At 43.9% G+C, this 17259-nt stretch overlaps 1 protein-coding gene across 2 annotated transcripts in view; it reads right to left on the reverse strand.

Annotated features, from left to right (window-relative positions):
* Positions 1 to 17259, reverse strand: part of Arhgap26 (Rho GTPase activating protein 26) — a 481437-nt gene that overhangs the window by 312257 nt on the left and 151921 nt on the right. For both annotated transcript variants that reach the window (XM_045132425.1, XM_004664708.2), the window contains exons 6-8: positions 16486 to 16596; positions 3301 to 3405; positions 1485 to 1614 (exon numbers count right to left, since the gene is read on the reverse strand). In XM_045132425.1, the coding sequence (XP_044988360.1) occupies positions 1485 to 1614; positions 3301 to 3405; positions 16486 to 16596 (346 nt within the window). The remainder of the gene's footprint in view (positions 1 to 1484; positions 1615 to 3300; positions 3406 to 16485; positions 16597 to 17259) is intronic.

A 17259-nucleotide genomic window follows, 5' to 3' on the forward strand; every position in this document is an offset into this window, starting at 1 on the left:
TGTTGGATGCTCATCCCAGAAACACTGGAGCTGTCCACTACAACCATGTTATGCCAAAATGACAAAGCCACAAAAGGCATAGGACGGGAAACTGTCGTGGATTAGCTGAGCCTATGGTCAGGATAACTAACTACAGAATGAGTCTGTATTCTTTTATGTAACTATGTCTAGGAAAATTAAATTGCTTTTTAAACTCTAATTCCTATGTCAGTGCTGCCAGCTCTCCTAGTAATGGCCCCATAATGCCTGGGGTTTTAGTTGTTTTGTTTTGTTTTGTTTTGTTTTTCCTGTGTGCTCATGTGTGAGAGTGTGGGTGCACGCATAGCACAGCACATGTGCAAAGGTCAGAGGTCCATGCTTGTCTTTCCATTCATTTGAAACAAGCTCTCTCTGTGCAGCTCTCATTCTGCTGTGAATGTTCTCTGCTGCACTTGCTATCTGCCTCTCACCTCAGCTCACTGTCAGCTCAGTGTGCTGGGATTATAGAAGCTCACCAAGGCTTCTGTCTTTTTATGTGTGGTCTGAGGATTGACTCATATACTCAGACTTGTATAGCAAGTACCAATGAGTCATCTCCCTAGGCCTATCATCCTCTGTATCATCCTCAGCAACACCATCTATCTTTTCTGAAACATGGTCTCTCATTGGCCTGGATCTCACCAATTAGTCTGCACTGGCTGGCCAGAGAGCCACATAGACCCTCCCATCTCCACATCCACAGCACTAGGTTTACGAGCATACATCATCACATCTTACCCCAACATGGGTACTGAAAATTGAACTCAGGTCCTCAAGCTTGCAAAGCAGGCACTTTCCTGACCTAGCTTTCTCCCCCAATCTCCCTTATACCATTTTTACAATTTTTCCAAAAATTAGAAAATATTTTAAAACTAGTAAGTTCTAAAAACTTAAGCAAACACTGTATCCCAATGAAATATTCTGGGCTAATGTATCAGAAAATGAAGAGTGGTTCTATTAAGAATCAACACATTAATGTCAAGGAAACATGTGAAATGTTTCAACAAAATTCTATGAGAGTACAAAAAAAGCAAATGGTTTTATACAAATCTGTCAATAATATTAATAATTTCAAATGTTATAGGGAGACATTGAACTATATCTTTACTTTCTGAAAATTTGTATTTCTACACTGACCTCAAACTTTGGAGGAGGCAACCCTCTCATGAGACAAAAAGGAAAGCAAGGAACAAAGCATACTAAGAGTGTGTGGGCTTCAGAATGGACTGATCCCAGAGGAGTGACCACGGAGCCTCAGGGAGTGCTAGCAGCCAGGGGAACTCCTAGCACAAAGGAAAAGGGAATTCACCACTTGAGGTAGACAAGACTCTGGACGTCACTTTCACTGGAAAGTGGAAAAGCCCCAGGAGAATGACTGCCATTCACGGCATGCATCTGCAGAAGGCCAGGCACCTCTCTACCTCCAGAGGGTGGAATGCACCTGCCCCAGCAAAAGGCACACTTACGTTTCTCCTGAACATAGAGGTACCCTTCCATGGTGTAGGGGCTGATGGTCTTGTGCTCAAGGGGGTTCTCCTTCATCTTCTTCATCAAAGATTCCACTTCCGACCTGGTGCCTTCGAAGCGGTTTCTTGTCTAAGATGAAATGAATTTCACTCAACTCAAAGAAATGAAATCTCTTAGGAATCCGTACAGTTGGCCTAACAGAATCCTTAGATCTAAAACCAGATAAGGGACATTCTATCATCCAGGAATTCAGCAAATATTCACTTGCAAGAAGCACACTTTTGTCCCTACAGTCCCATATTTGAATGATTCCAACTCCAGCAACTATCAAGATCAGTTGTGGAAGGGGCATACGCCCTAGCCTTGCTCCTCAACTGGTCACTGAGAGCCTCTGGACCAGAAGCATGCGTCTTCCTGAGTGACCCTGGCGAGTCTGAATCAGATGGGCCAGTGCCTGCACATCTGGGGACAGCGGTCCTCACTTTTCCCTCTGCAGGAAATGTGTCTCGTTGATGGTTCACAGAAGACTTCCTCCGCAAAGGGGTGCTGCTGCTCTCAGTCACTCCCTCACCCAAACAACCTGTATCCCTCTGGCGTCTGCCCGGGGCCCATGAGAGCCCCCGTAGGGCAGCCCAGGGTCTCTAATGATATTCCTCCATGCCCACCTTCTCACGGGTTCTTGCGGGAATGGCCCCAGCAAACCTGATGCACTGCACATAAATCTTTTTTCCAAAGCCTGCCCTCAGAAGAACCCAATCTGGGTAGGACAGCTCTTGTCTAGCATGTGTGAGGTCCTGGGTTCCAACCCCAGCTTGGCAGGAGGAGGAGAAAGGGAAGACAACAACTCAACCTGAGGGGAAGCCATGCTTTGTAAAATCTTTCTGATACCTACAACTTCCTGTTCTCTAAGACAATAAGCCTCAGACTTTGCAAGGGCATGTGGTACAAGGCATGCAGGAACACCTGGGTTTACTTCTTACACAAGGCATCTCGAGACAATATGAAGACTAGCATGGTTAATCCCAAAGTGAAAGGAGGGGCTTGCTCCCAGCGGCTCCACCAAATATCACAAGCAAGATTCTGCACTGTTGGGCTGGAGTGATGGCTTAGCGGTTAAACGCTTGCCTGTGAAGCCTAAGGACCCCGGTTCAAGGCTCGGTTCCCCAGTCCCACATTAGCCAAATGCACAAGGGGGCGCACGCGTCTGGAGTTCGTTTGCAGTGGCTGGAAGCCCTGGCGCGCCCGTTCTCTCTCTCTCCCTCTATCTGTCTTTCTCCCTGTGTCTGTCGCTCTCAAATAAATAAATAAATAATGAACAAAAAATATTATTAAAAAATATCTAAGAGGATATAAATAAATCATATGGAAACCTACTTTAAAAAAAAAAAATTCTGCATTGCCAAAGGTCCCAAAGGCTGGGGGCAAAGGGCACTTACATAGATTTCCTTTCTGCCTTCCTAAGAGCTAGACAAGAGTCCATGATTTGAGCTCTGGTCAGCATGTGCCCCTCCCCCCGCCAGGCAGCCAGATGCACAGAAGGGAGGCTGGGGCAGGGCCGGGCTTTCCAAAGGAAATCCTGCCTCTGAGGCACAAGAAGTAAACATACCCAGCAGCAGCACAGAAGCAGTGATTTGATAAGAACAGAGGAGGGTGAGAGCTGGACCTGAGCCACCAAGCCCACAGAAACACTTGCCACCCCCCCCCCCCCCCCCCCCCGCTGCCTTGAACCCTACCAGGACCGCTCTCCCTCACATACCTAACCTGTTTTTCCTTCCCTCATCCAGAAAAAGGAATCCTGTCCCGGTGCCCACTCACATTTTGTATGCTGATGGTCAACTGTGTCTTGAAGTCACCAAAATCCTTGGCCAGTTCATAACCATGGTGATAGAAAGTGAAGAGTCCCTGCAGAAAGGCCAGCAACTGTGAGGAAAGAAGAAAGGAAGAGGTCACAGGGGACAGCTGAAGAGAGGAATTACGTACTTGCACCGGTATCCTACCTGCTTGGAAGTCTAGCGTCAGCAGGCACACTGGCTAACACGTGCAAAGGACCACCTGTGAGCCAGGTGCTGCGCCTTCCACGCCCTGTCTCATTCAGAACTTGCACAACCACTTATGACATAAGTACTGCTGCTACCCCATTTTAGTCATGAGAAAGCAGATTCAGAAAGGTAACTTGCCCCAAACACACAGTGTTGGCTAGAGTTTGAAACCAGGTCTCTCCTTGGCACCAACATCTATATGCTCATCCCATGTGCCTCACAATTTCCCATGATCATCACTTCTTAAAACTCAAAACCAAAGCTGCACCTCAGCTGCCTTTTGTACGTTTGCAATGTCAGGTTATCCCACAAAAGAGGAAGGAAAAAAAGGAAGCTGGTGTGTTCTGGGTTTGCAATCTAACAGGAGTGTAGATAGAAAGTATTTCTGTCCTTTTCTTAAATGGCCCCTGCCTAAGAACTGCAGATTCCTTCATAAAATATCTCCCTGTTCTCAGTTTTGATGGTCTCCTCTGCCTAGTCATCACAGTTTGGTCTCGTTGCTAGAATACTGAACACACCTGGTCACAGAGCACCTTCACAATCTCAGTACCTACCTCCAGCCCCTACCAACCTTTGCCTTGCCAAAATACAGACAATTCCTCACAGAGCTGAAATACCAACCTCATTGTTGCTTTCCTAGCCACTTGCAAAATCCTCCCAGAATGCCTTAGTTTCAAATTTCCAACTGAGGAAAGGATTATCATAAAAGGTGGAATAAGATTGAGGATGGCCCACTCTGCTCGGTCACAGTTCAGCTGCAGTCTCTAAAGTCTGACTCAGGTTTTCTCATTGGTCCTCTGTGACCTCAAGACCCACTACCATATTAGCATGGACACACTTGCTTTCTTTTGTGTTGTCATTCTTAGTCCCTTGATAGACAGGAAAGAGCTGTACTACTTGTTACCTAGCTCTCCTTTTCTAGTAACTTCTAATAAGGACCTCAATGAAGGGACCTCATCCCCTACTCTACACCTGCTTGGGGCAGGATTGGTCTGCACTCAGCAGGGGTGGGGGCGAGAGGCCTGGCTTCCTAATAAGAAACAAGCCCAGCCCATCTCATCAATGAGCTCTGCATGGAGCAGTCAAATAAAAACCAAGACTACAATACAATGGTAGCTTCAGTGCCCTCAGTCCCTGTCCCTAACACATCTGTCCCATATTGTCCCTGGAGGATAAAGAGAACAAGCACAGCTGGATGTTCTGGCTGCAAAAATCTACTGGCACCATATACCACAGACATCCTAGTCATAAGTCAGTCTTAAGTGCTAAGGTGCAGAGTCACCAAAGACATTTCTTCAAAAGCTGATCAAAGCCTTTGCACTTCCCCAGATGACACAGCTTTCTGAGGGGAAGGCACATATACACCTTTCCTTCTAGGCAGCTCTGGGCATAGAGACAGGACACCTCTGCTAGATCCCGTCCCATGTTCAGAATGAAGACTGTTTCTTCCATCTTCTCTCTCCCTCCCTGCAGGTGCAAATGCTGGCCCCATCACATCTCCAAGGCACTATGCACCCATTCCTCCATGAGGATAAGCAGTTAAATCCCAAAGTTACTCCTCCTATAAAGCCTGATTTCCCTCCACTTGCAATAATAAACTAGGCCTCTCCTGGCCAGGGTCACTGCATATTCTCAGACAACTCACTGGGCACCACAGCATGCAAATGCTACAAAGGCGTGAAGGAGTCTAATGTTTATTTTGGCTTTCACCTCCTTTGGTCGCATGCATTGATGGTCCATTTTCCTATAGCAAATGATTCCTTACATATAATTTAAGGCCCCTTTTCCCTTTCTTCTCCCTTCAGAGCCTCTTCTGTCCCCACACAAGCAAGGAAAGACCTTCCCATCTCCCTCTGTAGCTTCCTGTTGCTATTCTTAGAGAGTAATGCTAAGCAAAATCTTCTTCTAACTTCCTGCCTAAACAATTATAGATGTATTTGTTTTTATTTTTCAGAGCAAAAATTGAACTGCATGAGGTACTGTGAGCTGAAATTCTCTGCACTATCTTGAAAATACAGGCTGTTGTGGTGGAGCACGCCTTTAATCCCAGCACTCGAGAAGGAGGTAGGAGGATCACTGTGAGTTCGAGGCCACCGGGAGACTACAGAGTGAATGCCAGGTCAGCCTGGGCTAGAGTGAGACCCTACCTAAAAAGAAAAGAAAGAAAATACAGGCTGTCACTATTCAGAGAGCACAACTGCTACTATATGATAAATTGTGTCCCCAAAAAAGATATACTAGAATTCTAATCCCCAGTGATTCTGAACATGGCTTGGAAATAAAATTAATTATTTGGGGGTATATAGAGTATGCGTGGTGTGTAGTGGTGTGTGATGTGTAGTGTAGTCACGCGTGTGTAGATGCATGTTCCCTATGTGCATGTGTGTGAAGGCCAGAGATTATCAGGTATCCTCTGCTTTCCATTCATCCTCATTTCCTTGAGATGGAATCTCTCATTCAACCTACAGCTGCTGTTTTCAGTCAGCAAGCCCCAATGATTCTCCAGTGTGCCCCCACCCATCTCACAGGACTAGGGTTACAGATGTGCATGGCCATGTTCAGTTGTTACATAGGTGCTGAGAAATCAAACTTGGTCAGTCTCAAGCCCTCTTGTTTATGAAGCAAATGTTCTTCATTGCTGAGCCGTTTTTAGGACAATGGGCCCTACGTCCTTCACAGAAGTCATCAAGTTTAAAAAGTGATTAGGGGTAATACAACTTGTATACTAAAATAACTGGTATTCTTATAAAAGTGGGAAGTTTGGCAACAGACAACATGCAAAGAGGGAGGAAGGCAGACATTCACGCGAAGGTGTAGGTCTGGAGAGATGAATTTCTAAACCATGGGATGCCAAGTATTACAGGCAAATCATCAGAATGGAAGAGTGGAAAGGTTCTTTCCCTATAGGGTTCAGAGGAAGCATGGTCCCTCCAGCACCTCACTCAGATTTCTAGCCACTCAGCTGTTGCGGTTGGCCACCAAGGGGTGTACTTTATTATAGCAGCCCAGCAAATTAATACAGCTACCAAGAATCATGACTCATGCAACCAAGAGGACAGTCAGCTGCAAAGGGATAGAAAGCTGGACTTTCAAGCATCTTTATTTACACTTTAAAAAAAATAATTTATTTATTTATTTATTTTCAAGGGAGGGAAGGAGGGAGAGGATGGGCACAACAGGGCCTCCACCCACTGAAAACAAACTCCAGATGTATGTGCCACCTTGTGCATCTGGCTTTACGAGGGTCCTGAGGAACTAAACCTAGGTCCTTAAGTTTGGCAGGCAAGTGCCTGAACTACTGAGCCTTCTCTCCAGCCCTCACCCACCTTTAACAGGAAAGTAACAATCGTGCATTAGAGCACAGGGAAAAAAAGTTAATTCCATTCTTCTATGGAATGGGCATAGCATGGAGTGCTGCCAGGAACTGCTCCAGGAGATATAATCACACTATGTTAGAGGATTGCAGTGGTCTGTCTGTGACAGACCAGTCAGGGGAAAACCTGGGGCAGAGGCTAGAGACAACAGGGAAAGAATAAACTCCTGAAATGGGACACAAGAGCAGGAAAGGAGAGAAAGACACAGCACCAAGAAATACTGAGGTGAAACTCAGAGGCCAGGGTGCCTGATGGACGTGGAGAATGAGTTCTCGGAACAACCCTGGCCTTCAATTATGAAAGCTTCAGGAAGTCAATGTGCCATTCTCTGCACTCCACATCTCCAGAACATATGGTGTTGTAACAAGACAATAAAGGCTTTCAGCACACACACAAAAATGACTGATGGACAGATGGATGGATGAACAGATGGACAGACAGACCTCAGAAGTCTGACTTTCCTTCCTTGGAACACTACAACTGTACTTACATATGTATGTATGTATGTATGTATGTACGTACATACGTACATATGTAGACAGGGTCTCATGTAGCCCAGGCTAGATTTAAATTATTCACATGTAGCCAAGAATGACTAAATTTCTGATCCTCCTGCTTCTACCTCTCTAGTGCTGGAATGACAGGCCTACACCACCACACCTGGTTTGTATGTAGTGTAGATGTATGTAGATCAAACCCAGGCAAGGATTTGTGCATGTTAGGCAAGTACTCTACCAGTGAACTATATTCCCAGCCCCTGTACTCGTTTTTCTCAAAGGTCAGTAACATCATGAAATTACCTAATATGAAACAAATGAGTATCATCATTGTGCATGAAGATTCCTTTGAATGGGACCAATATCTGTGTACCTTAACAATTCAGGTCAACAGATGTCCTGCTTGTTTCCTTTCTACCTGTAAGCAATCAAATGCTGTTTCCCAAACAAAGAGCCTCACCATTCCATCTCCGCTATTTACTAGAAGGGTCTTGGACAAGAGGATACCATTATATGTTTACAATGGGGAATAAAACTGTGTGTCTCAGATGTTACAAGGATCGAATGACGTATTGCAGGTAGACTTTAGCACAAGACAGGACACGATTTCCACGAAGACCATGAACTTACTTCATGCTCTTACAAGTCAGCCTGAAGGGCTGATGAAAACACAGTCACTGGACCAACTCTTAAATGCTAGGACTGGGGTGGAGTATGACAATTTGAATTTCAGACACTCTGAGAAACACTGGTGTTGTGATTAGCTGTTCCACTGAATGAATATAGTAGTCCCTTATCCACAGGCTATCTAAGCTGCAGGGTACAAAGTCTGCATGGACTATGATATTACCTCTGCATAACACTCACAATAAAGTTTATTTACATTTTAGGCACAATAACATTATGATAAACAATAATAAAACAGAACAACTATAGGCTGGACAATGGAGAACTCGTGTCCTAGGCAGAACAGAGGTGAACAGCTGAGGTTTTATTCCACTACTTGGTGTTTAAATATTCTTAATTTAGAACTTGTAAAGTTTTCACCTCTGGACTTTTCATTTGATATTTTGAGATTACAATTGACAGTGGGTATAATGGTTGTTAATCTCAGCTGTCAACTTGACAGGATTTAGAATTATCATGGAAACAAATCTCTGGGGATTTCTGTGAGGCCAGACTGGGTTAAATGAAGTGTGAAGATTCACTGTAAATGTTACTGTTACCATTACATAGGCTGGGTTCCTAGGCAAAAAGAGAGGAGGAGGAAGAAGAAAGTGGGCTTGAAAGATGGCTCAGCAGTTAAAGGCACTTGCTTGCAAAGCCATACAGCTAGCCCAATTTCTATGCCCTGGTACCCACAAGCCAGATGCACAAAATGGCCCATACATACTGAGTTTGCAGTGGCAAGAGGCACTGGGGCACCCATTCATATTCACAGTCTCTGTGTTTGAAAATAATAATTTTAAAAAAAAAGAAATTATGAAGCCAGGCATAGTGGCGCACACCTTTAATCCCAGCACTTATGGGGCAGGGATAGGAAGATCACTGTGAGTTCCAGGTTACGCTGAGACTACATAGTGAATTCCAGGTCAGCCTGGGCTAGAGTGAGACTCTACCTAGAAAAACCATAAAAAAAAATATGAAGGACTTCCGGTTAAGATGGCGGTGTAGGTACCACACCAAAGAGCCTAGGGGGGAAAAAAGACCAAAAAAACACAGCAAAATACACACTTTTACTAAAAAGTGAGGTGTATAGGAAATTGAAGCGGCAGCGGAGAAGTAGAAGAGTTCCAGAGCCCGCACAGGCTGGCAAAAGCGGCTCCAGCAGCTCCTCCGACCGCAGCGGCAGCGCAACAGAAAACAGCCAGGCTCGGCTCCAGCCACAGGAAAAGCCAGGTGTGGGAGCTTCCCCTCACACCGCGCTCTCCTCAACTCAGGACACGTGAAGGGAGAGCGGCAGTGAGCAGCGGAGGAGCAGACCGCGAGGTAGAAGCACACGTGGAACAGCAAGACAACCAGAGCAGCTGCGGCTCCCTCCCCTCCCCCACCACCTGAGCCCAGCTCTGGCCAACAGAGCAGCGGTCCCGGACCGGCCACGCCAACTTGAGCTGACAGCGGGACCCAAGCAGGAGCAGAGTTCAGCAGCAACATCAGTGGCTCCAGCACCAGTAACAGCGGCCCCAGCAGTAGCAGCTCCAGTTGCGGCAGCAGCGGCAGACCCAGCAGCAGCAGCTCCAGGAGCAGCAGCAGCAGCTTCAGTGGCAGCAGTGGCAGTGGACCCAACAGCAGCAGCTTCAGCAGCAGTGGTGGCTCCAGCAGTGGCGGCTACAGCAGCAGCAGAGGCGGCAGCAGCGGTGGGCGCAGCAGCAGCAGCTTCAGCAGCAGCGGCTATAGACCCAGCAGTGGCAGCTTTAGCAGCAGCAGTTCCAGCAGCAGGGGTGCTGATCTGCAGGGCTACACTTGCCAGGCTCGGTTTGCCCCGCAGGAAAAGCCAGTGCCCAGCTCCAGAAATCAGAACAGCAGCCCAACGACCCAGGTAGCAACTTGACTGAGACCAAAATCATCCAAGGTAACTGGGATTGCACCAGGGAAGGGTCTCACTTGGTCGCAAGCTGACTTGGATCCCTCAACAGACCAGAAATCTTAACCTCTTTGTTGATAGAGGATCTGGTTGTTATAATAACTACTCTTGCATACATACTTGGGGCTGTTTGTTTTTGTTTTTGTTTTTTTGGTTTTTTCGAGGTAGGGTCTCACTCTGGTCCAGGCTGACCTGGAATTAACTCTGTCATCTCAGGGTGGCCTTGAACTCATGGCAATCCTCCTACCTCTGCCTCCCGAGTGCTGGGATTAAAGGTGTGCACGACCACGCCCAGCTTGGGGTTGTTTTTGATTGAATGTGTACAGTGTTTAGTTAAATTTTAGAATCTACCTGTATTTTATTCCACTCAGCCTGCTTGAATACTCCCATAGCAGGGAAACTCAACACCTAGGAACACCTTTGTAGATATTCTGAGAGTCTTAAGAGCCACACCTAACACTTTAAGCTCCTACCCTGAAAACATATAACATCAAATCAATTGATACAGCTAAGAATACCTAGCTAGCTAGAAAATCCAAGCATTAACTTAATCCAAGATGCAAAAATATATACATTATAACACAAGAAACACTAAAAACCAAGACGATATAAATCCACCTAAAAGTATTAATGCATCAGAAATGTCCTCCAGTGAGAATGAGTTAGAGGAAATGCCTGAAAAAGAGTTCAAAAGAATGATTATAAATACGTTCAAAGAGGTCAAAGAACAAATCAAAAGAATCAAAGAAGAAATCAAAGAGGAAACCAAAGGAATCAAAGAAGATGCAGGACACCAATTTAATGAAATAAAGAAGGCAATACAAGACATAAATAAGGAAATAGAAATAACAAAGAAAAGCCAGTCAGAATTACTAGCAATGAAGAACACAGTTAACAAAATAAAAAACTCTGTAGAAAATCTCACCAGTAGAATGGATGAGGGAGAGGACAGAATATCTAAGATAGAAGACCAGGTGGCAGATCTAATACAGTCCAACAAAGAGAAAGACAAACTTATAGAAAAGTATGAGTGGGAATTTCAAGATATTCGGGACACTATGAAAAGATCCAATATAAGAATTCAGGGCATAGTAGAAGGAGAAGAACTCCACTCCAAAGGCATAGTAGGCGTCTTCAACAAAATAATAGAAGAAAATTTCCCCCAAATTGGGAAAGAGGTGCCAATGCAGATACAGGAAGCCTTTAGAACCCCAGCCAGACAAAACCTGGAAAGAACCTCTCCTCGCCATATTATAATCAAACTTCCAAACACACACACCAAAGAAAAAATATTGAAAGCAATTAGAGAGAAAAATCAAGTTACCTACAAAAGCAAGCCCATCAGGATTACAGCAGATTATTCAACACAAAACTTTTAAAGCCAGAAGGGCTTGGAGTGATATATTCCAAGTTCTGAAAGATAACAACTGTCAACCAAGGTTACTTTATCCTGCAAAGTTATCCATTCAAATAGACGGAGAAATAACGACATTCCATGACAAAAGCAGGTTAAAGGAGTATTTGAAGACAAAACCAGCTCTACAGAAAATACTTGATAGAATCCTCCATGCTGAACAAAAGGAAAAGCACACATATAAGGAACCTAGAAAAAACAAGCAATACTCAAATACTAGTTAACAGAAGAGAGCGCAGGTAGAACCAGAAAAACACACACACACACACACACACACACACACAAAAATGGCAAACACAAATACACACCTTTCAATAATATCTCTTAATATCAATGGCCTCAATGCCCCAACGAAAAGACATAGGTTTGCAGACTGGGTTAAAAAGCAGGATCCCTCAATTTGTTGTCTCCAAGAAACTCACCTTTCTACAAAGGATAGACATTATCTTAGGGTGAAAGGTTGGAAGACGGTGTTTCAAGCAAATGGGCCTAGAAAACAAGCAGGGGTTGCTATCCTAATATCGGACAAGGTAGACTTTAGTCCAACGTTAGTCAAGAAAGATAAGGAAGGTCACTTTATATTGATTAAGGGCACACTCCAACAGGAGGACATTACAATCCTAAACATATATGCACCTAACATGGGGGCTCCCAAATTCGTCAAACAAACACTATTAGAACTAAGGCCACAGATAACACCAAACACAGTGGTGGTGGGTGACTTTAACACCCCACTCTCATCAATGGACAGGTCATCCCGGGAAAACATAAACAGAAAGGCATCTGGACTAAATGAGGTCATAGAAGGAATGGACCTAACAGATATATACAGGACATTTCATCCAAAGGCTGCAGAATATACATTCTTTTCAGCAGCACATGGAACATTCTCTAAAATAGACCATATATTAGGACACAAAGCAAATCTTAACAAATTCAGGAAAACTGAAATAATTCCTTGAATTCTATAAACCTAACCAAGGAAGTAAAGAATCTCTACAATGAGAACTTTAAAACACTCATGTGAGAAATTGCAGAGGACACTAGAAAGTGGAGAAACATCCCTTGTTCCTGGATTGGAAGAATCAATATTGTGAAAATGGCAATCTTACCTAAAGCAATCTACACATTTAATGCAATCCCTATCAAAATTCCAAAGGCTTTCTTCATGGAAATAGAAAAAACAATCCAAAAATTCATTCACCATACCTGATTTTAACCTATACTATAGAGCCATAGTAACAAAAACAAAAAACAAAAAAACAGCATGGTACTGGCACAAAAGCAGAAATGTAGATCAGTGGAACAGAACAGAGGACCCAGATGTAAGCCCAAGTAGCTATAGCCACCTGATATTCGATAAAAATGCCAAAAATACTCATTGGAGAAGAGACAGCCTCTTCAGCAAATGGTGTTTTGAAAACTGGATATATATCTGCAGAAGGAGATAATAGATTCTTCTCTCTCGCCACGCACAAGAATTAAGTCCAAATGGATTAAAGACCTTAACATCAGACCTGAAACTCTGAAACTGCTAGAGGAAAAAGTAGGGGAACCCTTCAACATATTGGTCTTGGCAAAGACTTTCTGAATACAACCCCAATTGCTCAGGCAATAAAACCACACATTAATCACTGGGACCTCATGAAATTACAAAGATTTTGCTCTGCAAAGGACACAGTGAAAGAGGCAACCTACAGAATGAGAAAAAATCTTCGCCAGCTATATATCTGATAGAAGATTAATATCTAGGATATACAAAGAACTCAAAAAGTTAAATAATAAGGAATCAAACAAGCCAATCAAAAAATGGGCTATGGAGCTAAATAGAGCATTCTCAAAGGAAGAAGTACAAATGGCATATAAGCATCTAAAAAAAGTTCTATGTCACTAGTCATCAGGGAAAATCCAGATTAAAACTACATTGAGATTCCATCTCACTCCTGTCAGATTGGCCACCATCATGAAAACAAATGATCATAAATGTTGGCGGGGATGTGGAAAAAGAGGAACCCTTCTACACTGCTGGTGGGAATGCAATCTGATCCAGCCATTGTGGGAAATCAGTGTGGAGGTTCCTAAAACAGCTAAGGATTGATCTACTATATGACCCAGCTATAGCACTCCTAGGCATATATCCAAAGGACTCATCTCATTTCCTTAGAAGTACGTGCTCAACCATGTTTATTGCTGCTCAATTTATAATAACTGAGAAATGGAACCAGCCTAGATGTCCCTCAACTGATGAGTGGATAATGAAGATGTGGCACATTTATACAATGGAGTTCTACTCAGCGGTAAAGAAAAATGAAGTTATGAAATTTGCAGAAAAATGGATGGACCTGGAAAGGATTATACTAAGTAAGGTAACCCAGGTCCAGAAAGCCAAGCGCCATATGTTCTCTCTCATATGTGGATCCTAGCTACAGATGATTGGGCTTCTGCGTGAGAAGGAAAATACTTGGTAGCAGAGGCCAGTAAGTTAAAAAGGAGCCATAATGGGAAGGGAAAGGAAGGGAGGAGGATACTTAATAGGTTGATATTGTATATATGTAAGTACAATGACTGTAATGGGGAGGTAATATGATGGAGAATGGAATTTCAAAGGGGAAAGTGTGGGGGTGGGGAGGGAGGGAATTACCATGGGATTTTTTTTATAATCATGGAAAATGTTAATAAAAATTTAAAAATTAAAAAAATGAAAATATGAAGGAGAAAGCTAGCTGACTACCAGCATTTATTGCTATTTCCTGATTGTGGACACAATGTGACCAGCTCTGCCTCATGTCCATGCCTTCCCAGCCATGATGTACTGAACCACAAACTGTAAGCCAAAATACACCTTTCCTTTCTTAACATGTTTTTGTCAAAGTATTTGGTCACAGCACAAGAAAGGTAACTGACACAGAGGATATATGAAAATATAGATAAAGGTGGACCACTGTCTATTCACCTGTCCTCAACTCCTGAAATAGACATGCCTAGAGACTTGGGTGTTCAGAGTCAAGATTTTTCACAGAAGTGAAGGCTACACCTGACTCCCAAATGCAGCCTCATCACCAATCTGAGTTTGTCACTGGATTTATCTTTAGCAAATTCCTATCACGTTTTCTTTCCCCAGTGTGAAATTGGAAACCACTTTCCATCAGCTCTCCTGCTGCCTCCCTGGGCGACCTGAAGATGATTTTCCAACTACAATGGCTCTCCTTCCCTCTACATCCCTCTGGCACATCCACATCACCTTTCCTACCCAAGCCATTTCGGAACTGTTTTCAAGCTTGGCTATCTCTCCACTAAAGCCACCTTGCTCCCCAAATTGGCTGTAAGCTCCTCATGCATAGTCACCAGGATTTACCGTGTAGTCAGTAAACACGCACTTTTAGATTTACCATGAGAATGCTTATAGTAAAACACCTAGGCCCTTTTGTTTTGTTTTGTTTTTGTTTTTACGAGGTAGGGTCTCACTCTAGCCCAGGCTGACCTGGAATTCACTATGGAATCTCAGAGTGGCCTCAAACTCATGGCAATCCTCATACCTCTGCCTTCCAAGTGCTGGGATTAAAGGTGTGTACCACCACGCCCAGCTTTCCCAGGTCCTTTTAATAATAACACTTGGTTTATCTGCTCATAAGTATGAAAGAATTGTTACATTTCCCATGGATGGTAACCAATCAGGTTCTGATCTAAGGACCTTACATGATCAACTCAGCAAATCCTAGCATTTTCATAATGTAGAAAATAGCATTTTCATAACATAGGTGGTAGATAAGGAAAGCAATGCTTAGAGAAAGAACCTGTTCCAAGAGCACAGCTGGCAAATTTAAAGATTTAAATTCAGGCAGTCCTTAACTGCATGCTACTGCTGCTTATGGAGAAAAATCTGTGACACACTCTACAGAAGAATAGCAGGGATACACATTAGGAAGAAGGTAGATTGTTTTTGTAGGTAGTTTGCTAGGTACTGGCCCAAGGAAGCACGAATGCCATCCTGCCAGCCCTGGTGAGCTTAAAACACCAGTCCAATGCAGTATCATCCAAGATGGCAAAGCAGTAGCAGCAATTTCCTAATTCTTCAACTCTTCTAGAGCTTAGCAACTGTGGATAGGCCCTTCTTGAACCCAATAACCAACAATGATGTATAAGATCTTCCCTGTACATCTGAACTTGGCAATAAGGCTCATTCTAACTGGATTCCTAATTCACATAAATTGACCTGAGCCAAGCCCCCACAGGTGTAACAGAGATTTGCCCTGGCTTATGCTTTTGAGCTGGGAGAAAGTCCTCCTGACTTGGGAGCCTCCCTGCTTTTCTTCTCTCCTGTTTCCACTCTATGCTAATAAATCCTCCATAACTTACACCTGGGTCCACGTTTTTCACTTCTTTGCTAAACAGCAAGACTCAACGGTTTGAGAGTCATGAGTCTCACGAATTCCAATCCCAAAGCCCAGTCTTCCTCCCAGAGCTTCAATACTGTAACACCAAGTCCTTTAATGGGAAATTGGTAAATCTTAGAAGATTTACAAATAAATAGGAGAAAGGAGGAAGAGGAAAAAATGACAGAGACTCAACCAAATGAACAAAGCTACCCAGCTACGCCCAGCCTACAATGGCTGAATCTGACAGTCATGTGACAAGTAAACATTATATAAGAGGTTGCTGGGCTGTCAATCAGTAAAAGCAAACAGATACGGTAGCTGCTTTCTAGGTGAGATCAAACTGAGTAACAAAACTACTCACCTCAGAAGTCAGTAAGGAGTTGGCTGTAAAGCCTTACGACCCAGGTTCAATTCCCCAGCACCGAAGTAAAGTCAGATGCACAAAGTGGTGCATGCATGCGTAGTTTGCAGTCGCTACAGGCCCTGGCACATCCATACTCCTCACTTACTTTCTCTCTCCCTCCCTCTCTCGTTCACTGTTTCTCCCAGGTTCAATAAGCCAGATGCTTATGTGGTGCGAGTGTCTGGAGTTCGTTTACAGCAGCTGAAAGCCTTGGTGTACCCATTCTCTCCCCACACCCATACTAAATAAATTAAGTTAAATAAATAAATAAAATAAAAGAAGGATGAAAGAAAACCCCTGAACATCTACTTACAGGCTCCACAAACTCAAACATCTTTCTCTCTTGGACTTCTTGCACCTTGAAGACATATTCCAGGGAGACTTCATAGAAATGCTGCCGGACCAGGTCCACTTGGCTGTCTGCCTGTAAATAAAATGGAATTTGACAAAAACAGGGTTATTACGTACAGAAAGCACCGAGGAAGAAGAAAAAGAAAATCTATGGAGATTGTGATGATTAATAATGACTGTGAAGTTGACATGATAGAGAGTCACCAAGGAGATAAACTTTAGGGCACATCTGCGAAGAAGTTTCTAGATTGGGTTAACTGAGGTAAAAAGACTCACTCACCCTATGGGCAGTACCATTGCATGGGCTGGAGTAACAGAACAAAAAAGAGAGAAAGTGAGCTGAACACCAGCATCTCTCTCTCTCTGCTTCCTGACTGCAGATGCAATGTGACTGGCTGCCTCGTACTCCTGCCTCCATGACTTCTCTGCCATGGTGGACTGTACCCTCTAACTGTGGACCAAATTAATCCTTCCCTTCCTCCCTCCCTTCTTTCCGGTACCCATAGTAAGAAAAGCAACTAGGGCTGAACAGATGGCTTAGTGGTTAAGCGCTTCCCTGTGAAGCCTAAGGGCCCCAGTTCAAGGCTCAATTCCCCAGGACCCATGTTCGCCAGATGCACAAGGGGGTGCATGCATCTGGAGTTCATTTGCAGTAGCTGGAGGCCCTGGCACACCCATTCTCTCTCTCTATGTATATATATCTGCTTCTTTCTCTCTCTGCCTGTCACTTTCAAAT

This window comes from Jaculus jaculus, chromosome 13, assembly GCF_020740685.1.
Source record: "Jaculus jaculus isolate mJacJac1 chromosome 13, mJacJac1.mat.Y.cur, whole genome shotgun sequence".
Classification (NCBI taxonomy): Eukaryota; Metazoa; Chordata; class Mammalia; order Rodentia; family Dipodidae; genus Jaculus; species Jaculus jaculus.